The sequence below is a fragment of the Ovis aries genome, chromosome 1 (assembly GCF_016772045.2).
Source record: "Ovis aries strain OAR_USU_Benz2616 breed Rambouillet chromosome 1, ARS-UI_Ramb_v3.0, whole genome shotgun sequence".
NCBI lineage: Eukaryota > Metazoa > Chordata > Mammalia > Artiodactyla > Bovidae > Ovis > Ovis aries.
This window is the reverse complement of record NC_056054.1, coordinates 192,401,377-192,428,910: the sequence shown is the minus strand read 5'-3', so window position 1 is coordinate 192,428,910 and position 27,534 is coordinate 192,401,377. Positions and strand designations below refer to the sequence as shown.

Genomic DNA, 27,534 nt, shown 5'->3' with positions numbered 1-27,534 from the left:
TAGCTTTCCTTATATTTTTTAATTTAAAAATCATCATATTCCATACATATATATATATATATATATATATATATATATGCCTTTATATGCATGTTGCCTATGTTAGTACAGTTTCTAGGTCCTATAGTGACAGGAACCTATCAATAATTTATTTTCAATGTCAATTTTTCCCCCTCTATTCCCAGGGAAATTCAGGGCTTGGTTTCAGCATTGCAGGAGGTACAGACAACCCACACATTGGAGATGACTCAAGTATTTTCATTACTAAAATTATTGCAGGGGGAGCAGCTGCCCAAGATGGAAGATTGAGGTATGTTTTGTACTTGATGTTGTGATACCAAGTCTTCTTTGTGTCTTTTTCTTGAGAGAAAATAAACAATGAATAAATACAAATAAGAAACATTATCCTAATAACTAACATAAGGTAGATGCTCAAATATCAAATGAATGAATGAGATAATTGTGCTTTAAGCATTGTTTCCCTCTTTTCATTTAGGAATTCAGTTTTATCTTAGAAATTAAACATTTTGAATAATAATTTTGATTAATAATTTAAATATTTCTGAACAAATGTGTAGAAATTGTAGATTTCCCATTGTATTTTCAGTTATTTTCTGGGTGGAGAATATGTATAAACTTACTTAAGTTTCAGTTCAGTTCAGTCGCTCGGTCACGTCCAACTCTTTGTGACACCATGAATTGCAACACGCCAGGCCTCCCTGTCTATCACCAACTCTCGGAGTTCACCCAAACTCACGTCCATCGAGTCGGTAATGCCATCCAGCCATCTCATCCTCGTCCCCTTCTCCTCCTGCCCCCAATCCCTTCCAGCATCAGAGTCTTTTCCAATGAGTCAGCTCTTGCATGAGGCGGCCAAAGTATTGGAGTTTCAACTTTAGCATCATTCCTTCCAAAGAAATCCCAGGGTTGATCTCCTTTAGAATGGACTGGTTGGATCTCCGTGCAGTCCAAGGGACTCTCGAGAGTCTTCTCCAACACCACAGTTCAAAAGCATCAATTCTTCAGTGCTCAGCTTTCTTCACAGTCCAATTTTCACATCCATACATGACTACTGGAAAAACCATAGCCTTGACTAGATGGAGCTTTGTTGGCAAAGTAATGTCTCTGCTTTGCAATATGCTATCTAGGTTGGTCATAACTTTCCTTCCAAGGAGTAAGCGGCTTTTAATTTCATGGCTGCAGTCACCATCTGCAGTGATTTTGGAGTCCCAAAAAATAAAGTCTGACTCTGTTTCCACTGTTTCCCCATCTATTTCCCATGAAGTGATGGGACCAGATGCCATGATCTTAGTTTTCTGAATGTTAAGAGCTTTAAGCCAGCTTTTTCACTCTCCTCTTTCACCTTCATCAAGAGGCTTTTGAGTTCCTCTTCACTTTCTGCCATAAGGGTGGTGTCATCTGCATATCTGAGGTTATTGATATTTCTCCTGGCAATCTTGATTCCAGCTTGTGCTTCTTCCAGCCCAGCGTTTCTTATGACGTACTCTGCATATAAGTTAAATAAGCAGGGTAGGGAATCATATATTGATATATCCTGAGTTTTTATCTCATACCTGGTGGCTGAATTTGCCTGCAGTGCAGGAGACCTAGGTTGTTTGATCCCTGGGTTGGGAAGATTCCCTGGAGAAGGGAATGGCTGTGCACTCCAGTATGCTTGTCTGGAGAATCCCATGGACAAATGAGCCTGGTGGGCTATAGTCCATGGGGTCACAAAGAGTTGGATAAGACTGAGCGAATAACACACACACACACGCACCACAAAAAGAAAAGATTAATGCAAACTTTAAATGAATTAACCTGTTTTCTAAATTAAATAAATGTAAGTAACTGGTCTTTTGTTTAATGTTTCATTTCAGAAGATATCCTTAGTATCTTGTTAAGCAAAGATCTTTGGCATCTTTGTTGCTTCCTTAGACACAATCTTAGGTCATAGATTGTGGCACTTTTCCTGTTGCCTTGTTTGTTGTTTTTTACACATGGTGACAGTTTTCTAAAAGTTTTAGAACTAAAGATTTTATATGGTCTGTGAGAAACAGTATTTTATTGTAAGGCTATTGGTGCCTTATGTAGCTCTTCAGTTTCTAAACTTCTCACTGAATATGACAAGTGGTATATTAATGAAGTTAGATATAAAGTTAATAATTTGAACATTCATATAAATATAGGCATATACTTCCTGATTTTGTTATTTGCCTTTTATTTGTGCTTCTTGTATGAAAATTAAAATGTTCCATTTGTTCCACTGGAGAACTGACCTGTAGTACTAACGGTAAGGTATCACTGTCTTTGGATATAGAATTTCTTTTCTGTAAACTTTATTTGATACATTATAGAAGTTTAGCATGATCACTTGAAATATTTTAATTGTGTTTTGACGGTGGAGTAATGTTCCATTGTATGTATGTACCACATCTTCTTTACCCATTCATCTGTTGCTGGACATAGCAGTTGCTTCCATGTTCTGGCTGTTGTAAATAGTGCTGCAGTGAACATTGGGGTACATGTATATTCTATTACGGTTTTCTCAGGCTATATGCCCAGTGGTGGGATTGTTGGGTATTATGGCAGTTCTACTTTTTAGTGTTTTAAAGAACCTCCATACTGTTCTCCATCATGACTGTATCAGTTTACATTCCCACCAACAGTACAAGAGAGTTCCCTTTCTTCACACCCTCTTCAAAATTTATTGTTTGTAGATCTTTTGATGATGACCACTTTGACTGGTGTGAGATGATACCTTGTTGTGGTTTTGATTTGCATTTGTCTAATAATTAGTGAAGTTGAGCAACTTTTTGTATGTTTGTTAGCCATCTATTGTAGAAATGTCTGTTCAGGTCTTCTACCCATTTTTTTATTGGATAGTTTGAGGTTTTTTTGGTTTTGAGCATGAGCTCCTTGTATATTTTGAAGATTAATCCATTTTCAGTTTTTCATTTGCAAATATTTTCTCCCATTCTGAGGGTTGTCTTTTTCTTTTTTTTATGGTTTTCATTGCTGTGCAAAAGCTTTTAAGTTTAATTAGGTCTCATTTATTTATTTTTATTCCTATTACTCTAGTAAGTAGATCAAAGAGCATCTTGCTGCGATTTATGTCAGAAGAGTGTTCTGCCTATGTTTTCCACCAAGAGTTTTATCATGTCTGACTTTACATTTAGGTCTTTAATCCATTTTGAGTTTATTTTTGTCCTTGGTGTTAGGAAATGTTCTAATTTCATGCTTTTACATATAGTTGTCCAGTTTTCCCAGCATACGTTATTAAAGAGACAGTGTTTTATCCACTGTATATTCTTGCCTCCTTTTGTCAAAGATAAGGTGTACCCTTAGGTGCATGGATTTATCTCTGGGCTTTCTGTCTTGTTCCATTGATCTGTATTTCTGTTTTTGTGCCAGTACCATACTATCTTGATTACTGTAGCTTTGTAGTATAGTGTAAATCAGGGAGCCTGATGCCTCCAGCTCCATTTTTCTTTCTCAAGATTGCTTTGGCTATTTGGAGTCCTTTTTAAATTAATTTACTTTTGGCTCTGCTAGGTTTTCATTGCTGGGTTTCTCTAGTTTTGGTGAGTGGAGTCTACTTTTCGTTGCAATGAGTGGGAGCTACACTTCCCATTTCAGTGGCTTCTCTTGTTGAAGAGCACCAGCTCTAGAGTACGTTGGTTTCAGCATCTTTGGCACATAGGCTTAGTTGCTCCATGGCACATGAAATCTTTCCTGACCAGGGATCAAACCTGTGTCTTCTGCCTTGGCAGGCAGATTCTTAACCATTGGACCACCAGGGAAGTCCTTTTCAGAGTCTTTTATGTTTCCATATAAATTGTTAACAAAATTTTTCTATTAGATTGGCCAAAAAGTTTGTTTGGGTTTTTCCATACAGTCTTAGGGAAAAATCAGAACAAACTTTTTGGTCAACTCAAAAATGCTGTGAAAAATACCATTGGTAATTTGATAGGAATTTCGTTGAATCTGTAGATTGTTTTCGGTTAGTATAGTCATTTTCACAGTGTTGATTCTTCTAATCCAAGAATGTGGTGTATCTCTCCATCTTTGTGTCATCTTTGATTTTGTTTCATTAGTGTCTTCTAGTTTTCTGCATATAGGTCTTTTGCCTCCTTGGGCAGATTTATGTCTAGGTATTTTGTTCTTTTTGTTGCAGTTGTAAATGGGATTGTTTCCTTAATTTCTATTTCTGATTTTTCATTGATAGTGCATAGAAATGCAGAGATTTCTGTGTATTAATTTTGTATCTGCAACTTTACTAAACTCATTGATTAGCTCTAATCGTTTTCTAGTGGCTCTATCTATGTATAGTATCATGTCATCTGCAGACAGTGACAGTTTTATTTCTTCTTTTCCAATTTGGATTTCTTTTATTTCTTTTTCTCCTCTGCTTGTTATGACTAGGACTTCCAAAAACTTTGTTGAATAATAGTGGCAAGAGTGGGCACCCTTGTTCTTAATCTTAGAGGAAATGCTTTCAGTGTTTCACCATTGAGAATAATGTTTGCTGTGGGTTTCTCATGTATAGCCTTTATTATATTGAGGTAGGTTTCCTGTATGCCCACTTTCTGGAGAGTTTTTATCATATATACATGTTGAATTTCGTCGAAAGCTTTTTCTGCATCTATTGAGATTATCATGTGGTTTTTATCCTTTCATTTGTTAATATGGTATATCACATTTTGATTGATTTGCATATATTGAAGAATCCCTGCATCTCTGGGGTGAACCCCTCTTGGAGATCAGTTTATTTTTTAATAAACCAATTAATTAATCTGATTTTCCACGGTGATGTTAAGCTAATTATTCTGTCTAAACCTTAGATTTCTTATCTTTGAATCACTGCTCTACTGGTCATTATCTGGGTGGCTTTGGGAATGTTATTTAAACTTTGTGCCTCAGTTTTTCCATATGTAAAATAAGGATATAGATAGATCTACCTTACAGGTTGTTGTAGGGGTTAAAACACTGAAAGAAGTTCATAGCTTGTGATTAGTACTAAATAAGTATTTTCTGTTTTTCTAAAGTATTTTAATTTCTGTACATAGATAGCTGTCATTATCATTTAATATTTTTGCAAAATAATCTATTATTTGCACTATTTCCTCTGATGGCCCTTGAGAAGTGTTTGTATTTCTATAAGTATTTGATATATTGAAATTTAACATGAAGTTTCTTCTCAGAAAAAAATTGTAGTAAATAGTTATCCTTAAAAATGTGAAAATAAAAATTGTCAAAGTGAAAAATCAATATTAAATTTTTAATATTTAATTTTTATTTTTAATTTTTCCTTAGAGTCAATGACTGTATTTTGCGAGTAAATGAAATAGATGTTCGTGATGTAACACATAGCAAAGCAGTTGAAGCATTGAAAGAAGCAGGATCTATTGTACGCTTGTATGTAAAAAGACGGAAACCAGTATCGGAAAAAATAATGGAAATAAAGCTCATTAAAGGTCCTAAAGGTATGAACTAAATCCAACAAAAACAAATTATTAAGTAAGAAATCTGTAAGTGACGTGTAACTCTTAAGTTATATATGACACACATTCTAGGATTAGCAATACTGGTAATCTGTAGAATTTACTAAATTTGGAGGGTGGGGCTTCCCTAGTGACTCATATGGTAAAGAATCCACCTGCAATGTGGGAGACCAGGGTTTGATCCCTGGGTTGGGAAGATCCCCTGGAGAAGGAAACAGCTACCCACTCCAGTATTCCGACCTAGAAAATCCCGTAGACACAGGAGCATGGTGGGCTACAGGCTGGCAGGCAAAGAGTCAGATATGACTGAGCAACTTTCACTTTCACTTTAGTGAATTTTATAATCTCTTTGTTACTTCTACTGATTGTTGTTTTAAGTAGCATTCGGCATAAACATTTTGAAGTCATGTATAGTATTGATATTAACTTGTAATCATTAATCTACAAAGTATATTAAATGTGGATACACAGGATAAGAGAAAATATTAATGAGCATATCATTAATAGTTATATCTGCAGTGAATACTATTAAGATGTGATCTGAATTTTGAAAACATGGATGGGATTGAGGATAAATGGAAATACTGATTCTAATTCGTGGCTTCATGAAAAATGAATAGAGAGCTATAAGTTTGGTATTAAGGCCATGGGATTTATGAATTACTGAAATTCCTTACTTAAAATCAATTCATAGAATATTGCAAAAGAACAAAAACATCTGCATTTCTGAAGCTGTTCTGCCCACCGTCGATTTTTTTTTCTCAGTCTTTTTAACCTTGTGGAAGTATTAAAAGTGTTAGTAAGAAGTGCAATTATGATGGAAACAAAAGTGAAACAATTTTACATGATTTCTTTGAACTAACACAAATGCATGAGACACTTTAAGCAGTACCTGGGAGGGAAGGGGAAGGTACTTACTTGTAACTGTAGGAGCACTTACATTTGTAATTGCCCTTGATTACAAAATACTTAGGATTTTAAAAATAGGTAAATAGATTCTTTTCTATTTTAAAAAGCATTAATTTGGTGAAATTATCAGCTTATAGAATCTGTTTTCTACTTTTCAGTCATTTCTTTCTGAACTTAGGTTTACATTTATAGGTGAAATTCTAAAACTAGTGTTTTCCAAACAGGTCTTGGGTTTAGCATTGCTGGAGGTGTTGGAAATCAGCATATTCCTGGGGATAATAGTATCTATGTAACCAAAATAATTGAAGGAGGAGCAGCTCATAAAGATGGTAAACTTCAGATTGGAGATAAACTTTTAGCAGTAAGTATAAAAAATCCATTGTTTTAAAAATCACTTTGATGTCTTTTTTTTCTGAAAAACTCTGGAAATTCTACATGCCGAAAATGTTTCAATGACATTTACACGACCTTTCCTTAGTCAGGACCTGAAAAATGACTTCTTCATTATCTGTTTGCTATTTCCATTTCCTCTGCTAGGTCCCCTCTCTTTTTCTTTTATCCTATTTAGGAGCTTGGGTGCACAAAATTATTTAATCATAATCCTTAGCTTCGTAACAGTATCATCCTTTGTCGTGTGTGACCTTCTTTTTCCCTTTCTTGTTCTAATCTATAATTTTTATTTATAATATAATGAAAACTGCTAGTTATTATCCAACCCCAAAACTAGAATATCAACAATTTGTGTTTCTCATTCCTTTGCTTTTTAAAGATTGCTTAATCACAAACATATGCCTAAGTGTTTAGTATTTTGGAAAAAAATTTAAAGGCTGTTGTGCAGTATGTAGTCTTTTAATACTTTTTCCCTCAATATTGTTTTACTGAGACTTATCCATACTGCTGCCTAGAGTTGAGATTTAGTCATTTCCCCTATTCATAATATTCTATTCTGAAACTGTAGACTATATCACAATTTATTTATCCAGTCATCTTTAATAACTGTCTTAGTTCATATTCTGTACAAAAAAAAAAAAAAGCTGCTGTGCTGAGGTATTATTTGGAGGTAGAACTTCAGAGAAGCTGGCGTGAGTGGAAACGAAAAGGGAGGCAGAGAATGAGGGAAAGCCAATACAAGGTATTATGTTTCTGAGCTGGCTGTAATTTCATAAGAAAATATAGCTGGTTGCTTATCATATAGGACAGTCTTCCAGGCAGGCAATGTGGAACTGCTAAACCTTAGATGCAGCTATCCAAGGAAAAGAAAAGATTGATCTCCTGACCCCTCCTAGTCTCCTCTCTCTTGTTATTTAGAGTCTACCCCATAGGGGTTAACTGTCCTAGATGTCTTGGCTGTGTTACCAGCCCCTCTGGATGAATGCTAAGAAGGCCAGCTCCCACACTCTGGCACTGCACTTCCCCTGAACCCAGAAGTGTTGAAAGAGCTAGAGCCTCAGTGGTCTAGACACATCAGATGTGGTCTTCTGATATGTTACTCCTCTCATTATGTGGAACATATGAACCACGCCCAAGCCCACCCTTTACTACAGAGGAGGTTGAAATTGTTCATAATGGTGGGAGACAAGAGTAGCAATAGCCAGGGCTCTCTTGTAAGCAAGCAGCCAAGGCCTAGTGGGCAGGTAGGCTCAAGTGAATCTGGAAAGGCTTACAAAGTCTGATATAGTGGTGATTTGGGTTCTTTCCTCTTACTTATTTATTTGCCCTTTTGAATACCTCTGCTAAGAATAGCTGCTAGTTATTTCTACTAGTTAATGATAGTGCAGAGGAAGAAACTATCCTCCAACTGCTTTTCTGTAACTTACCCTCTCGTGGCTATGACTTGTCACTCTTTTCCCCAAGCTACAACCAGCACTCCCTCATCTTCACATATACACACATACCCCACTTACGCATACACCAGTTCCAGACAACCTTTCTCCACTAGGTTTCTCATTCTTGTTTTAATTTATTTTCTTAAAATTTCTTATGTCCTCCTTTATAGTTTCTCCAGAATCAATTTTAAGAATAGGGAACAAGAAATTTACACTGAATTTGCCCTTTAATGAGGCTTTTGTTGCCATAACGCCACTGAAATTATTCAGTTTTATCTCTCACTTTAATTGATGAATCAGGCATTTGACACACCTTTTGCCTTCTTAAAACACTTTCCAATTTCCTTACTGGTCACCCTCTATCTTGCTATTCCTTTTAACTCACTGGCCATTCCTTCTCATTCTCCTTCCTGATGCATCTTCCCTAACCTCTAAACATTGCACATTTTCTTTTCTCTTTGACAGGTAGTCAAATAGCTTACTAGGTCTCATTGTACATGATAGTAATAAGTTTTGTTTTCTGAACTTCAGTCTCCTTATGTGTGTCTCAAGAGTCATCTCAAATATACAGTTGGCCTTCTGTGTCCATGGGTTCCACATCTGTGGATTTAACCAACTGAGGATCAAAAATACTTGCAGGGGAAAAATTCCAAAAAGTTCTCAAAACCCTAAATGTATTGGCTGCAGGCTGACAGCTATTCACATGGTGTTTATATTGTATCAGGTATGATAAGAAATCTGGAGATGATTTAAGTAAGAGAGGGTGTGTTGTTCACTCACTAAGTCATGTCTGACACTTAGCAACCCCATGGACTGCAGCATGCCAGGCTTCCCTGTCCTTTACTGTCTCCTGGTTTGCTCAAACCCATGTCCATTGAGTTGGTGATGCCATCCAACCATCTCATCCTCTGACATCCCCTTCTCCACCTGCCTTCAATCTTTCCCAGCATCAGGGTCTTTTCAAATGAGTCAGTTCTTCGCATCAGGTGGCCAGAGGATTGGAGCTTCAGCATCAGTCCTTCCAGTGAATGTTCAGGACTGATTTCCTTTAGGATTGACTGATTGAATCTCCTTGCTATCCAAGGGACTCTGAAGAGTCTTCTCTAGCACCACAATTCAAAAATATCAATTCTTTGGCACTCAGCCTTCTTTAAGGTCCAACTCTCACATCCATACATGACTACTGGAAAAACCTTATCTTTGACTATATGGACCTTTGTCGGTAAGGTGATCTCTGCTTTTTAATATGCTGTCTAGGATTGCCATAACTTTTCTTCTAAGGAGCAAGTGTCTTTTAATTTCATGGCTGCAGTCACCATCTGCAGTGATTTTGGAGCCCAAGAAAATAAAATTTGTCACTGTTTCCGCTTTTTCCCCATCTATTTGCCATGAAGTGATTGGACCAGATGCCATGATCTTAGTTTTTTGAATGTTGAGTTTTAAGCCAGCTTTTCACTGTCTCCTTTCACCCTCATCGAGAGGCTGTTTAGTTCCTCTTTGCTTTCTGTCACTAGAGTAGTATCATCAGCATATCTGAGGGTATTGATATTTCTCCCAGCAATCATGATTCCAGTTTGTGATTGATCCAGCCCAGCATTTCACATGACGTACTCTATATAGAAGTTAAATAAGCAGAGTGATAGTATACAGCCTTGACGTACTCCTTTCCCAATTTGGAACCAGTCCATTGTTCCATGTCCAGGTCCAGCTCTTTTTTCTTGATCTGCATACAGGTATCTGAGGAGACAGTAATGTGGTCTGCTATTCCCATATCTTTAAGAATTTTCCACAGTTTGTTGTGATCCAGACAGTAAATGGCTTTAGCATGGTGAATATTCTGGAATTCTCTTGCTTTCTTCATGATCCAGCAAATGTTGGCAGTTTGATCTCTGGTTCCTCTGCCTTTTCTAAATCAGCTTGTACATCTGGAAGTTCTTGATTCACTTACTGCTGAAGCCTAACTTGAAGGATTTGAGCATATACTTGCTAGCATGTGAAATGAGCACAATTATACAGTAGTTTGAACATTCTTTGGAATTGCCCTTCTTTGGCATTAGAATGAAACTGACCTTTTCTAGTCCTTTGGCCACTGCTGCGTTTTCCAAATTTGCTGACATATTGAGTGCAGCACTTTAGGATCTTTTAGGAGCATCATCATTTAGGATTTTAAGTAACTCAACTGTAATTCTATCACCTCCGCTAGTTTTCTTCCTAGTAGAAAGCTAGCCTTTCTGAGGCTTCCTAATGCCTATTTGACTTCACACTCCAGGATGTCTGGCTCTAGGTGAGTGACCACACCATTGTGGTTATCTGGGTCATTAAGATCTTTTTTGTATAGTTCTTCCATGTATTCTTGCCACCTGTTTTTAATCTGTTTTGCTTCTGTTAGGTCCTTACGTTTCTGTCCTTTTTTGTGCCCATCCTTACATGAAATTTTCCCTTGGTATCTCCAATATTCTTGAAGAGATCTCTAATCTTTCCCATTCGACTGTTTTCTCTTATTTCTTTGCATTGTTCACTGAAGAAGACTTTTTATCTCTTCTTGCTATTCTCTGGACCTCTGTATTCATTTGGGTATATCTTTCCTTTTCTCTGTTGCCTTTCATTTCTCTTCTTTTCTTGGCTATTTGTAAGGCCACCTTAAGACAGCCATTTTGCCTTCTTGCATTTCTTTTCCTTTGGGATGATGTTGGTCACCGTTTCCTGTACAGTGTTATGAACCTCCATCCAAGGGATGCTATGTGTATGCAAATTCTATTCCATTTTACATAGAACTTGAGAATCTGCAGAATTTTTTTTACCCTTAAGAAGGGTAATTTGGGCACTGGGGTCATAGAATCATTCCCCCACAGATACCAAAGGACAACTGTATCTAAAAATAAACTTCCAAGTCACAGCAAACTTGCCCAACCCTGCCACCCCCAGTTCTGCACTTTGCATAATTTTCACATCTAATTAAATGGGAACTTTATCCTGTTTTGCCCAGGTCTGAAACTTTAGGATCGTTCTCTTTCTTTCCCTCTCCACATTGAATCCCTTAGCAATCTTATTCGCTCTTTATTCACTTATCTAATGCTGCATAAAAAAAAACACTAAAATTAGTGACTAAAATGACAACAGTTATATATTTACTTATACTTATGCAATTTGGATGGGTTTGGCCAGGACAACATGTCTTGACTCCTTGTAATGTCTACTGGGGTGGCTAAACTAGGGCCACGGATCCACTTTCAAGCTGGCTTATATATAGTGGAAGAGTTAGTTTTGCCTGTTAGCTGGGAGCTCAAGTGGGGATGGCTAAGTTGGGCTTCTTAATAAGATGGCCAGGTTCCAAGAGAAAAATACCATGAGTAAGCTTTCCAAGAAGATAGCTCTAATGTGTGGCATTTATTGATCCTCGCTTTGCATCATAGCTACTAATGTCTCATTGCAGGCCATCAGATGAACAGTATACCACAGGTGAATATTTCAGAATGCAGACAGTCCTCACTATACACTGTAGGGTAGCACCATAAGAATGACCATACAGCTGAAACCCTGCAAGGCTTTATTAGTAATCAGTGGGAAAGTTAGGATTGTTCTGTGACCTTTAGAAATTTTTGTCAAAACGTTAAAAAAAATGTACAGTCAGTTATAAAGTTGCATGTTAGAGAAATGGAAAATATACTAAAATGAACATTTGTCTAGTACATTATAATTTAAAACACTAGAAACATTCTGCTATGTCTAGAATGGATAATCATCCAGGACCTTTGTATAGCACAGGGAACTCTGCTCGATGTTATGTGGCAGCCTGGATGGGAGGGAAATTCAGGGGAGAATGAATAATGTACATGTATGATTGAGTCCCTTTGCTGGCTTCCGGAAACTATTACAACATTGTTAGTTGACTATACTCCAATATAAAATGAACAGTTCAAAGGCAAGCATACACACCCAAAAAAATGTTTACTGAAAAGAGGAACAGTCTAAACCTGATGCTAGCAGAAGAGAAAGGATTAGGGCAAAACTTAACAACATAGGGAGTAGGACAGCCATAGAGATCAACAAAACCAAAATTGGGCCTTCGAAAAGATCAACAAAATTGACAAGCCTTTAGCTAGACTGACAAAGGAAAAATAACTCAAATTTCTAAAAGTAGGAAGGAAAGAGAGAGCATAAGGGCAATACTTTTATTTATAAGCAACTCTATACCAACACATCAGGTAACTTAGATGAAATAGACAAATTCCTAGAAAGACACAACTACCATTCCTGTTCAGTAGTATACTAAAGATTCTACCCAGAGGAATAAAGAGGGGAAAAAAAAATATGGCATTCAGAGCGGGAAGGAAGAAGTAAAACTTTGGGGATTTTCTTTTAGGTGAATAGTGTGTGTTTAGAAGAAGTTACTCATGAAGAAGCAGTAACTGCCTTAAAGAACACATCTGATTTTGTTTATTTGAAAGTGGCAAAACCCACAAGTATGTATATGAATGATGGCTATGCACCACCTGATATCACCAACTGTAAGTCTGTTTGCTTATAATCTATCTTATTTCCTTAGACGTGATAAATTTTAATGAAAGTTCCCAATATAAAGTTTAAACATTATACAAATATTTAAAACAGAAGTGTTAAACATTTTAACCTAATAATTTTAAAAAGTCAATTTTAAGTCAGAATCTTCATAATAATAAGGTGGGTGAGTTTTTCACTTTTTCACCTGTAATGTCATAGCAATAATTATTTAAGGCATTGATTCTTAAACTTTTATGTAAATGATAGCCACCAAAGGTATTTGCTCAAAATGGAGATTCTTGTTTTGTTCTAATAATTTTGAGATGGAACACAGAAAGATACTTGAACAAATAATTATTTTAATAAGCAAGGTAATTCTGATACTTCTAGTGCTGCCGATTCATGGGCTGTGCTTTGAGAAATAATAACTTAAGACTTGGGCTTTTCTATGCTCTGTATCTGTGTGAGCACAGATACCATCTTTGTACTTCAAACTCTTAGTGTATTACGTAACACAGTTGTGCATAATACGATTGTATTTCCTAGAATCGTAGTGTAATGAAAGTACCTAGGTAATTTTAAGCTTCTTATGTGATTTTCTTTTTTTAATATACAAGCTGAGATGAAATGTAAATATATTTTAAATGTGTTCATGTTGATTGAAAAATGAAAGTTTTATTTGGTATATTGAATCAATACTAGAAGCACCCATATGTAATAATGATCAATATACTCTATAATCTGCTTTTCCAAGTTTTCCTTTTCTAAATTACAGAATTTTAGAGATATTTGTGGTTTTGTAATAATATTCAATCTCTTTAATGAACAGAGATGATGTCTTATACTTCATTTGTGTCAGAACTTTACTACTTGCTGAAAATTGTTCCATATATTTGGCTTGCACAGGGCTTTATGTAATTTTTATTTATTAGCAGCAGCAAATTGAATGATAAGCTCTTTTATTCACCAATTTAAATATTGATCTTATTTATTTTGCTGCCTTATCTGTTCAAGACAACTAAGTGCCAGTTAATAGATTGAGAATTGGCATCCTGATTATGGTCAAATATACAAAAAAACAGGCTGCCGCTTACAGTTGAACTAGAAAGAAAATGTTACTTTTTATTGAATTATCTTTTATATAAAATAATATGACATGTAAAAAATAGAGCTGGTCCTAAAGAGTAGTAATTAAATAATATTTGATTGTTTTCCCTATAGTCATATGTAGAATATTTCTTGCCTTTTTTTCATCTGTTTTTAAACTAATAGAATATTGTGAAAAAGTTAAAGTTTACATTGCTAGTTCAACTTTATCATAAAAGTGTTCTGTTTCCATTCCCTCTTTGTGTGAATTTTGTTATACGCTTCCAGACCATGTTCATACTATGCACACAATTCATAAATAACTTACTTATGTGTGTTTTAAGATGCATTTATGTTTGAAAATTTTTTACATCAATGGTTTTTACTGGTTGGCTCTCCTGAAGCCCTTGCCATCAGACTGTTCAACTTACTGCCTATTCCTTATGTTAGTCATCTAGTGTCCTCCCCATCAGTGTGGCTTTAGTTATGGAAGATATTAGTGGTGCTCTCATTGTCCTTTGATACTACTATTCACATTGTCATCCTTAGTGATGACCAGTCAAAACCCACACTGATTCATTCAATAACCAGGCTTCTTTTTTTACTGATCTGTTTCTAACTCTCCTGCCCTCCACTCCGACTCAGATACTTGCTTCCAAGATAATAATTTAGATCTTATCAATTGTCAGTACCTTCACCATGTCCAAAATCTTGATTTAAATCATCTCATTCTCTGACTGCATCCATCAGTTTATTTACTCCTAACAGTTCATCTTCATTTTGATCTTCAGTCATTTGATGCCATTACTTGGTTGTTTCTTTGTGTCTCTACTTGTCGTCTTTTTTTTTTTTTTTTACACCACCAAAGTTTACTTCTGCCTCACACAGTATGCTCTGTTGGCAGGGGCTCTGCTCCACACAGTCACTCAAGGATCCAGGCTGGCTGATAGGCTGTCATCTTCCATTACCTGAATTATTTCAACTGAGGTGCAGACTCTCCAGCCCCACACTGGCCCCATCACATCTTACTGCATCCGTCTCCACTGTGCATGGTTGTGTTGCCGTCCGGATGCTAATGGATTTTGAGTCTGCAGTCCTCTTTGGTCTGTGAATAGCAGCCTCGCAGTGACCTTCTGCTCAAGCTTACTGCTCTGCTTGTCCGAGTCATTTCTCAACACAGCAGTGGGGTGATCCCTTTGAAATTTGTCAGATGACTGACTTCTCTGCTCAGAATCCTGCCTTGACACTTAGGATAAAATACATCTTCCTTTCCTGCTTCTTTCTTCCTGGTCTCTCTGCTCCAGCCCCGCTGGCCTCTGCTGTTCCATCTCTATGCCTGTCGCTCTTTCTGCTACGAACCTTCTTCCCTGTCCTCTTAGCATGCTAGATTTTTCTCCTTAGCACTGTCACCACCTGGCAGAACAGCTGTCAGTCTCCCCCTCCTCCACACAATAGAGCTTCAGCGCTTTCTGCACTTCTGCTCATGATGTGGTACCCAATACAGTTCTCCTACCCGTGCCTCTGGGAAACTCACTCTGGGCCTGCAGCTTCCTCTCCATCCTAGAAGCCACAGCATCTCTTGTCTTCTTTTTTTAACTTAGCCTCCTTGGTTTGTCATTATATTCCGTTCACTGCATATATCTTCTACTTTCTTGCCTTCTTCATCTTCACTGGCAGAATTCCAACCTTAGTTCAGCTTGCTGTCTTCATCTAGTCTTGCTCCCTAAGAAGCAGAACATGACTGGAGAAAAGCTCAGAATTATAATTTAGCTATGACCATAAATCTAAGATGGGGTCATGCTCTTAACAGTTGTAGTGCACCTATGGATAATAGCCAAAATATGGTACCCAAGAATCAAACTGGGGTCTCCTCCATTGCAGGTGCATTCTTTACCAACTGAGCTATCAGGGAAGCCCACTCAGGAATAAAAGGAAGTTTATTACTGAATAAAAAAAGTTCATTGGATCTGATAAACCAGTGGTTCCCAACCTTTTTGGCACCAGGGACCGGTTTCATGGAAGACAATTTTTCGATAGGTGGGGCAGATGGAGGGAAGGTTCAGGCAGTTAATGTGAACAATGGAGAGTAGCCTCTGAAGCTTGCTCACCCACCACTCACCTCCTGGTATGCAGCTGAATTCCTAAATGGCACTGTTAAGCGGCCTGGGGTTTGGGGACCTCTGTGATAAAGAACATAGTTTCTTTGTTGACATTAAAATTCTCATGCTTTTGCATTATGTATCTTTTCACTTTTAATTTATATTCTCTTCAGATGAAAGATGTTGTTAAACTTCTGACCCCTCACTGATCTCTTCCTACTTTTACCTTAAGTTCTTCCACTTGGCTTCTCTCCTAAACTTTGGAGAGTTTGGGTCATTAACCAAGATATCTAAGGACAATATTCAGGCTCCCTTATTTTATAGTTCTCTGAGAAATCTTAATTACTTAGGATTTGCAGTATAGGAAATGGCATTGTTTTATCTGATTATTCTTTAGACAGTCATTTCTCTGATAGAAACATTAATTTTTAGTTCCTGCCATATGAAATACATGCCTTACATGTGAGAATGACTCCTTCAGAAAGGATCCATCCAAAGGCAAAGTCTGGATATGGTAGGGAAAAGATACATTTTCTGGCTTGGGCAGTTGACTGAGTTTCTTGCCCAGTGGGTTTTTTTGTTGTTGTTGTTCGTTTGTTTCAGCCAAACTTGTTAATGCAGTGAAGAAATTTGAGTCAGAAATCAGTAAACTCTGGACTTTAAAAGGCCAGTGATAATAATGGTTCACGTGAATGTCAGTCACTTTAGGCCATCATGCCAGTTCCATTGAAAATCAGATATTCTTACATATCATGCCAGGAAAGACTTTGGTCTTCAGAAGAGCCATTGATAGAAAGTCCTTTGGCTCAAATGCAAAACATCATCTTACATATGAATTGGACAGGAAACAACTGCTAATGTAGACTGCAAGCTCATAAAATCAAAGATGCAGCAGACTTCAAAACCATTTACTGTCAGTAGATCTGTCTTTTTCCTTTTTGTATGATTACAGAAACATACAGATGCATAGATACTATCTCCTTTTGATAGAGCATACATTCTTTTCAGTATACTGTATTTATAGTCATTACCTACTGTCTTTCACTCAGGCTGCTTCACTCTTAAAGTTACCTATCTGGCCACTATAGTAATTTGAAGCAATGATCTTTGCATATTTTTGTTTTCCTGATAGGTATTAACAGTGCTTTGTGCATAGAAGACAGTAATGTAATGAAAGGAGAGATTGGTGGTTAAGTAATAAATATTTCAGCTAGATTTTTGAAATGCGTTGTACCTTTATCATAGTTAATACCTCAAGAAAGTTAAATATTGCTTTCTACATTTTTCAATAATCACATAATTCAAGTGCATTGTGGTTTTGGAAGTTACAACTGAAATGTGTTGCTTACCTGGGTCAGAAATAACTTTATAATTTTCTGTTCTTAGCTCTTACTAGAATTACAACTGATGGACTGTATTGATGTTTATTATTATTGAAATGAAATTATTACTGGAGTTTTGCTTATATTTTTTTGTGTCTTTACTAGGTTACCATTTTGGGGGGGGTACATTAAAAAGGATAATTATGAATTGGATTGACAGATCTGATTTGGTGTCAGGGCATGTCCTTTTTCCCTTTACATTTTAGAGCAGTTTTAGGTTCACAGGAAAATTAAGCAAGGATCCAGAAGTGTCCCACCTCCATAGCTTTTCCTATTATCAGCATCTCCCACCAGAGTGGTACATTAGTTCCAACTGATGACCCTACATTGCCACATCATTACCCAAAGCCCATAGTATACTTTAGGGTTCTCTCTTGTTGTACATTCTGTAGGGTTGGATAAATGTATAATGACATGTACCAGCTATCAGTATCATACAGCACAGTTTCATTGCCCTAAAAATCCTGTACGCTGCCTATTCATCCCTCCCGCTCCTCTAACCTCTGGCATCCTCTGATCATTTTATTACCTCCATAGTTTTGCCTTTTTTCAGAATGTCATGTAGTTGGAATTATACAATATGTAGCCTTTTAAAATCTGAACTTCTTATACCTAAAACTAACACAACATTGTAAATCAACTGTACTCATAAAAATTTAAAAATATATATATCACATTTTGATTTTCATAAAATATGTTCTATATAATTTGATTAACATTTCCTACTTTACCTGAAACATACAAAATGGCATTGAATATATCATGTATATCCAATTGAAATACCAAAGTTATACCCAAAAACCTCAAACTCCTTAAAAACAATAAAAATAACTCAGCCCTCTGCTGGTTTTGCCAAATTTGAGTTAAAAATTCAAAAATATTTTAAAATCACACAGGCTAAAGTTTTCCATAAACCTGTTGAATTAAAGAAGGCATAGTAGATATTTGAAAGAAAAGCAAAAAGCCTCCTTTCGCATAATATCGTGCAGGAATTTTTAACTCCTTTTACCATAACCAAGGAGTGCAATTGCTGGATCTGTGGTAAGACTGTGTTTAGTTTTATAATAAACAGCTAAATTGTCTTCCAAAGTGGCTATACCATTTTGCATTTCCACCAACAATGTATGAGAGTTCCTGTTACTCCACATCCTCACAAGCATTTGGTTTTACCATTGTTCTGGTTTTTTAGCCATTCTGATAGTTGTACAGCAGTATCACATTGATTTAATAAGCATTACCTTAGTGCAGGAGACAAAGGAGATGTACGTTTGATCACTGGATTGGGAAGGTCCCCTGGAAGAGGAAATGGCCACCCACTTCTGTATTCTTGCATGGAAAATCCCATGGACAGAGGAGCTTGAAGGCCTGTAGTCCATGGGGTCACAAAGAGTTGGACATGACTTAGCAACTGAGTATGTATGCATACACATGTGATGGATCATATGTATTTTTTTCTGAATATTGAACCAACCTTGCATACTTGGGATAAATCCCAGATGCTTGTGGTGTATAATTTTTTTATATATTGTTGGATTTGATTTGCTGACATTTTGTTGCAGATTTTTCCACTTATGTTCATGAGAGATGTTCTATAGGGTTTTTTTCCTTAAGATTTCTTTGTCTGGTTTTGTTAAATAATGCTGGCGTCACGGAATAAGTTAGGAAGTATTCCCTTGGCTTCTGTGTCCTGGAAGTGGTTCTAGACAATTGGTATAATTCATTTCTTTAATATTTTATAGAACTCACCACTGAACCCATTTGGGCCTGGTGCTTTCATTTCGGAAGATTATCAATTATTGATTCAGTTTTTCTAATAGATATAGGTTTGTTCAGATTGCCTGTTTCTTCTTTGTGAGTTTTGGCAGATTGTCTCCTTAAGGAACTGGTCCATTTCGTCTAGGTTACCAAATCTTTGGGCATAGAGTTCTTCATAGTACTTACTATTCTTTTAATATCATGGAACCTGTAGTGATAGCTGCTTTTTCATTTCTGTCTTCTGTTTTTTTCTCAGCCTGGCTAGAGGCTTGATTTTATTGATCTTTTCAAAGAACCAGCTTTGGTTTTTATTAATTTTTTTCTCTGTTGATTCCTGGTTTTTTAAATTTCATTGATTTCTGCTCAGATTTTTTATTTTTTTACTTCTGCTTACTCTGAATTTCATTTACTCTTTTTTCTAGTTTTATAAGGTAGAAGCCAAGATGATTCATTTTAGATGAAGATCTTTCTCTTTTTCTAATATATGCATTTAATACTGTAAAATTCTCTCTAAGCACTGCTTTTCCTGTATCCCAGATGTCGATAAGTTGTGTTCTCATTTTATTTTAGTTCAAAACATTTTTAAAATTTCTCTGGAGATTGCTTCTTTGACCCAAGTGGATCTAGGAATGTGTTATTTAGTCTCCCCATATTTGGGGGTTTTAGCTATCATTTTGTTATTGATTTCTAGTTTAATTTCATTGTGGTCTAAGAATGAACGTTGTATGATTTCTATTTTTTTTAATTTGTTGAGATTTGTTTTATAGCCCAGGACACGGTCTGTCTTGGTGAAATGTTAACATGGGAGCTTAAGAAAAATATGTTTTCTGCTGTTGTTGGATGAAGTGGTCTATAGATGTCCATCATATCCAATTGATTAGTGATATTATTGGGTTCAACTATGTCCTTCCTGATTTTCTGCCTGCTGTATTTGTTCATTTCTGTTAAAGAGGTATGGATTAATCGATGTCTCACATAGTTTGGCCTCACATAGTTCGGCCTCACATAGTTCAACACTCTATTGTTAGATGTTAAAGATTGTATGTCTTCTTGGAGAACTGACGACCTTATCATTAAGTAATGCCCTTCTTTAACCTGGATAATTTTCCTTACTTTGAAGTCTTCTCAGTTGGAAATTAATATAGCTACTCCTGCTTTCTTTTGATTAGCGTTAGCATGATGTATCTTTCTCCATCCTTTCACTTTTAATATATATAGGCCTTTATATTTAAAGTGGCTTTACTGTAGGCAGTATATACTTGGGTCTTGGTTTTTTGATCCACTCTGACAATCAGTTCAGTTCAATCGCTCAGTCGTGTCTGACTCTATGCGACCTCATGGATCGCAGCACGCCAGGCCTCCCTGTCCCTCACCAAATCCCGGAGTTTACTCAAAATCATGTCCATTGAGTCGGTGATGCCATCCAGCCATCTCATCCTCTGTCGTCCCCTTCTCCTCCCGCCTGCAATCTCTCCCAGCATCAGGGTCTTTTCCAGTGAGTCAGCTCTTCACATGAGGTGGCCAAAGTATTGGAGTTTCAGCTTTAGCATCAGTCCTTCCAAAGAATACCCAGGACTGATCTCCTTTAGAATGGACTGGTTGGATCTCCTTGCAGTCCAAGGGACTCTCAAGAGTCTTCTCCAACACCACAGTTGAAAAGCATCAATTCTTCAGTGCTCAGCTTTCTTCACAGTCCAACTCTCACATCCATACATGACCACTGGAAACAGCATAGCCTTGACTAGATGGAGCTTTGTTGGCAAAGTAATGTCTCTGCTTTTTAATATGCTATCTAGGTTGGTCATAACTTTCCTTCCAAGGAGTAAGTATCTTTTAATTTAATGGTTGCAATCACCATCTGCAGTGATTTTGGAGCCCAAGAAAACAAAGTGTGACACTGTTTCCACTTAAAATTAGTGTACTTAGGCCATTGATATTCAAAGTGATTATTGATAGAGTTGGATTAATGTCTGTGATATTTGCTACTTACTCTTTTCTATTTGTTGCCCTGTTTTTTGGTCCTATATTTGTCATCCATTTTTTTGGGGTGGGGGGAATGGCTTTAATTAAGCATTTTATATGATTCTGTTTTCTCTCCTTCCTTAGTGTATTAGTTCTATTCTCTTTCACTTTTTTTGATGGTTGCCCTAGAGTTTGCAGTATTCATGTATGCTAATCTAATTCCACTTCGAGGTAAGACTGTGCAGTTTTACTGTTAGTGAGAGTTTCTTATAATAAAATAATACTAATTCCTCACTCCCATCCCTTGTATCACTTTTGTTTCATGTATCATTTGTATCCTTGTATCATGCTGACATTCATTTCATTTATACACAAATATATAGATGCATATATAGTCAAATACAACATTGCCGTTATTGGAACAGGGTTTTGTTAGATCAATCAAGAATAAGAAAAACTAGTTTTTATTTTACCTTATTCCCTCAGTGCTCTTTCTTTCTGTATAGCTGAACTTCTGACTAACTGAACTTCCCTTCTCTCTAAAGAACTTCTTTTAACATTTCAAAAGCCAAATCTACTAGCAATAAATATTCCCTCAGTTTTTGTTTAATGAAGTGTTTATGTCTTCGTCACTTTTGAAGGATAATTTCACAGGATACAAGGTGGGTTTTTTCTCTTAACACTAAATATTTCACTCCATTGTCTTACTTGAATGACTTACTAAGAAGTCAGGCGTAATCCTTACCTTGCGCCTCTACCAGTAAGGTAAGGCTTTTAATTCCCTGCAACTGCTTTTAGGGCTTTTTGCCCCTCCTTTTTTCTTCTGTAGTTTGAAAACGATATGCATTTGCATTTATCCTGCTTAGTGTTCTCTTGAGTTTCCTAGGTCTGTCTATGGTTTGGTGTCTGACATTAATTGGGGAAATTATCATCATTGTTGTTTCAAATGCTTTTGTTCTTTCTCTCCTTATCCTTTTGGTATTCCTATTACACATATTGTACTTTTTGTAGTCTTGTAGTTTTGTCACTTTTCTTGGATATTTTGTTCTGATCCCCGCCCCCACCCACCAACCCCAGTCATTTTTTCTCTTTGCTTTCAGTGTTAGAGGTTACCACTGAGATATCAAGCTCGGAGATTCTTTCCCTCAACCATGTCCAAACTACTAGTAGTTCATCAAAGACATTATTCATTTCTGTTATGGTATTTTTGATCTCTAGTATTTCTTTTTGTTTCTTTCTTAGAATTTCCATCTCTCCACTTGTATTGCCCATCTGTTCTTGCATACTGCCTTCTTTATACATACTGTTTGCTTTATCCATATCAGTGTATTAATCATTTTTGTTTCAAATTCTGGTCTAATCATTCCAGCATCACTGTTGTATATGAGTCTGGTTCTTAGGCTTGCCCCGTCTCTTCAGACTGTGTTTTTGCATTTTAGTATGTTCTTTTTTCATGAGAGTCATGCTGGAAAGCCAGAAGTCCCTTAATTTATTTTAAAACTTTGTCAAGCATAATCTTTTTGCACTTATTTTTAAGCTTTTGGTTTTTGTTACAATCAAATTTTGAGTATGCAGTTGATTGTTCAACGATGTGGGTTTGTACTATGCAGATCCACTTATATATAGATTTTTTTCAGAGCATACTACAGATCTTATGGTTGGCTCAATCTGTAGATGCAGAACCATGAATATGGAGGCCCAGCTGTAAAGTCATATGTGCATTTTCAACTGCTTGGAGGGTCAGTGCTTCTAACCCCCATGTTGTTCAGGGATCCGCTGAATATACTTCTCTAAAAATGTTAATCTGCAAAATAACTTCTTAGAAAAATTTAATTATTATACTTAATATTGATTTAGTTCAGTCTTTCCTGTGGCAATCTTTTGAATAACCTTTCCTGGATTTACATTTGGCGATTCAGTTACTGTAAAACTCCTTTTTAGTTGTTTTGTCAGAGAAACCAAATGGAATAAATTTGCTTTGCTGATCTGAATGTCTAAATGTCTAGTTTTTACCTGGAAAGTTGAGCTTCTCTAATATTTTTTTACCTAGTAAATACATTTTCTCTACGAAAACCTATTATATAAATGAGTAACTATGAATTATACATTAATTAACTGTGACATTGATAACCTATAAACATGGTACTGAATGGTGTGTTTCCATTTTCAAGTGTTTTTTACTTTATTTTTAAGCTTCTTCTCAGCCTGTCGATAACCATGTTAGCCCACCTTCCTACTTGGGCCAGACACCAGCATCACCAGCCAGATATTCACCTGTTTCTAAAGCAGTACTTGGAGATGATGAAATTACAAGGTAAGTAATTGAATAGTCATCATTCTTACATCAACCAATCAACCAAGTAGGATAGTCACAGTTTTCAGGACTAAATAATTCTATTAACAGATAATAAATTTAAACCTTAATTTTTTATTTGAAAGGTTCATTAAAGGGCCATAAGTGTAAAAATATTTTACTTTTCAAATCTCCACTTTTTTTAATGTTCCTTTTTTCAAGGATTGGTAAATTATACTTAAAAATTAGTTTAGGTGAAATGAAGTTAAAAGTATGCTTATGAATATTTAAAACTAACTTTTCATATAGTCCATTTCTAATATATATCATAAAATATTATGGCTATCATTTGATTCGTATTCAGAATTTTGTTTGTTGGTATATATATTTGAAATTCTGACACCTAAAATCTACTTTCATCTAACATTACTAACATTACTCACTGAAGTTTGCAGATTATCTTTTTATTCCCAAAAAACTTAAATAAGTAGGAAAGAAAAAGTGAAAAAATATTTTAGGTCTTTTTCATATTATTCAACTTAGTAATGTATTATATATGAACAGTTTGCTGTATAACTTTCATGGAAGTATTTCATATTAGCTTTAAAGAATTTAGTGGTAAATGATACCAATTAATGTCATTTATGTTTTTTAAATTTTATTATTATTGACTCTTTTTTTTGAACTTTTATAATTATTCTGTATTAGTTAGACTACCAACTCTAGGCAGTGATCTCTTAAATGTCAGATAGGAGTGTTTGTCCTGTCCTCTTCTTCAAGAGTTACCAGTGTTGAGGATTTAATTTAATAGGTGCTCAGTAATTGTTTTAGAATGTATATTGTCAGAAAGAATGGCATCTATGATTATATGTTTCTGATATGAATTTTTAGGGCTAGCTATTAACATTTAGGCTGTGCTAGTATACTGATCTATCATGGCTGTTTTCTTGTTGCTATTATCTAATAGTGTTTATTTATAGAAGTAAAGTGGAAGTAGTTAATGGTTTATATAGTCTCTAATCAGCATATTTCTCAAGTTAAAAATATGTTAGCATCTTCATTGCTATTCCCATCTTTTTTCACTGCGTATCTCTTGTCTAGAATATTGTGTTGAACTTTGTAGTATTATACAACAGGCCTACCTCTTTTCCTATATTTTTAAAATCAGGTGGTTGATTATTGAATATGTCTTTCTAAAATGCTGTGTTTTATCACTCTCTTTTGATAATTCTACTAACTTTGCCCAGATAATGAAGTATTGAAATCTTTACTTCATTTTAGAAGCTTTGCACAGTTTGACCCTAAACACTTTTTCAGAGAGTATATCACATTACCAATATAAAGGGAAGATAAAAGAATTCCCAGCATATAGTTAATGACTCTAAATTTCATTTTTTAACACCTTTATTACAATATGATTTACATACCATACATTTTAGCTATTTAAAATGTATGGCTCTGTGATTTTTCATGTATTACAATAGAAATTTTTTAAATTATGGTAAAATATGTATAACACCTTACCTGCCTTTTGAGAAATCTCTATGCAGGTCAAGAAGTAACAGACCAGACATGAAATAGCAGACTGGTTCCAAATTGGGAAAGGAGTATGTCAAGGCTATATATTGTCACTCTGCTTATTTAACTTTACATGCAAAGTACATCATGTGAAATGCTGGGCGGATGAAGCACCAGCTAGAATCAAGATTGCTAGGAGAAATATCAATAACCTCAAGATATGCAGATGACACCACCCTTATGGCAGAAAGCAAAGAGGAACTGAAGTGCCTCTTGAAAGTGAAAGTGGAGGGTAAAAAAGTTGGCTTGTTGAGGGTAAAAAACACTCAACATTCAAAAAATGAAGATCATGGCATCTGGTCCCATCACTTCATGGCAAATAGATGGGAAAACAATGGAAACAGTGACAGAATTTATTTTCTTGCGCTCCAGAATCACTGCAGATGGTGACTTCAGTCATGAAATTAAAAGACACTTGCTCCTTAGAAGAAGAGCTACAACAAACCTAGACAGCACATTAAAAACCAGAGACATTACTTTGCTGACAAAGGGTCCATCTAGTCAAAGCTATGGTTTTTCCAGTAGTCATGTATCGATGTAAAAGTTGGACCATAAAGAGACCTGAGTGCCGAAGAATTGATGCTTTTGAACTGTGGTGTTGGAGAAGACTCTTGAGAGTCCCTTGGATTGCAAAGCAATCCAACCAGTCCATCCTAAAGGATATCAGTCCTGAATATTCATCGGAAGAATTGATGCTGAAATTCCAATACTTTGGCCACCTAATGCAAAGAACTGGCTCATTAGAAAAAGACCCTGATGCCGGGAAATATTAAAGGCAGATGGAGAAGGGGACGTCAGAGGATGAGATGGTTGGATCGCATCACCGACTCAATGGACATCAACCTGAGCAAGCTCCAGGAGTTGGTGATGGACAGGGGAGCCTGGCATGTTGCAGTCCTTGGGATTGCAAAGAGTCAGACACTACTGAGTGACTGAACTGAACAGATGTATAACATAAAAAGTGCTATTGTAACCTTTTCAAATTGTGGTTCAGTGGCATTAATGACCAACACCACTGTCTTTTTCCAAACCCTTTTCATCACCTCAGACCCTGTAATCATTAAGCATTAACTCACATTTCCTGTTCTAGCTCCTGATAACCTCTAATCATATTTCATCTTTGTAAACTTGTATATTCTAAACTGTTCACTTAGTGGAATCTTATAATACTTAACATTTTGTATCTGGTTTCTTTCACTTAGCATAATGTTTACAAGTTTCATACATGTTGTTTTATGCATCCAAATTCTTATTTATGGCTATATAATATTTCACTGTATGTATATACTGCATTTTGTTTGCCACTCATCTGTTGATGGACACTTGGTTTGTCTCCACCTTTTGGGTATTACGAGTAATGACATGATAAACATTGTCATGCACATATCTGCTTGTATACTTACTTTTAATTGCTTTAGATATATACATAGATATGGAATTACTGGAGCACATGGTAATAACTATATTAAGGTACATGAGAATCACCCAGTTGTTTTCTGTGGCAGTCACACCATTTTACATTCTCACCATCAGTATATGAGGGTTCCAGTTTCTCCATATTTTCATTAGTGCTTGCTTTTTCTATTTTGTTTTGTCTTATGGCCTTTGTAGCAGGTGGGATGTAGCTCATTGTGATTTGTTGCCTTTCCCTAATGATTAGTGTTGTTGAAGATCTCTTCATATGCATATGATATTTGAAAAATTAGAATTTATTTTCCTCTGGAAATACTGGTAATTTCAGCAGGATATTTTTAAATTATTATTTGCTAATGTAGCATTATAATTCCTACATATGTTTTAATGTACTATAGGAATCCTCACCATGAGGCCACAATATAACAAGGAAATAAGACAGCACCAATATAGTAAAACCTGTCTTGTGCCCCTGATCCTACCCTGCTTCTCCTACTGCCCCACCAAGTTAACTTCTTACCTGAATTTTGATTTTATTATTCCTCTTTTTCTTTCATATATGTCTGTATGTGTGTATTTCCTAAACAACATATCGTTTAATTTTGCTGATTTTGACAAGAAAATATGATTTTGTTAATCCTGAAGTGACCTGACAAAACTGATTGATGAATACCTGTGTGTGACTGGAAAACACCACTTTAAATTTTGAGCAGACAGATATTTAAGATTAGTCCTACATTATATGAAAGAATCCCTAAAATTCAATTTTTAGAAATATTCTTTTAAGCCATTTGTTACCAACAGCTTTCTCCAGTATTTTTTTAAAAAGCAGATTAAATTTTTAAAATATTTACCATGTATTCTAATCTCAAATGATATTCTGTGATTCATCATATCTAAAATAGCCTGCTGTTGGAATGTTCATAGTCTTACTGAAAATGTAAATGGTTCTCACACAGTTATGTACAACTGGCAATGGATGTGCAGCATTATTAGTTGTAAAATGTATCCCAATTTCAGAGATTTTAAATTACGAGTTGGAGGGAGCACAAGAGATGCATGTGGAAAAATAGATGAAAAGCAGAGATAGGTAGATGAATTGGAGGGATGTGACTTAAGAAATAAAGATATTTAATTATTTTATATAAAAAAATCTAGAGATGGGCATTTCTAACATTTGTGTAGCAACCCTAGGTCCATGATGTCTCTGGGATTCTGTTGGTTTTATCT

At 35.9% G+C, this 27,534-nt stretch overlaps 1 protein-coding gene across 23 annotated transcripts in view; it reads left to right on the top strand.

The window, feature by feature from the left end:
* DLG1 (discs large MAGUK scaffold protein 1) overlaps positions 1-27,534 on the top strand; it is a 267,124-nt gene that overhangs the window by 166,883 nt on the left and 72,707 nt on the right. For all 23 annotated transcript variants that reach the window (XM_060419292.1, XM_060419287.1, XM_060419286.1 and 20 more), the window contains 5 exons: positions 186-310; positions 5,314-5,483; positions 6,635-6,771; positions 12,600-12,744; positions 23,214-23,334. In XM_060419292.1, coding sequence (XP_060275275.1) covers positions 186-310; positions 5,314-5,483; positions 6,635-6,771; positions 12,600-12,744; positions 23,214-23,334 — 698 coding nt within the window. The remainder of the gene's footprint in view (positions 1-185; positions 311-5,313; positions 5,484-6,634; positions 6,772-12,599; positions 12,745-23,213; positions 23,335-27,534) is intronic.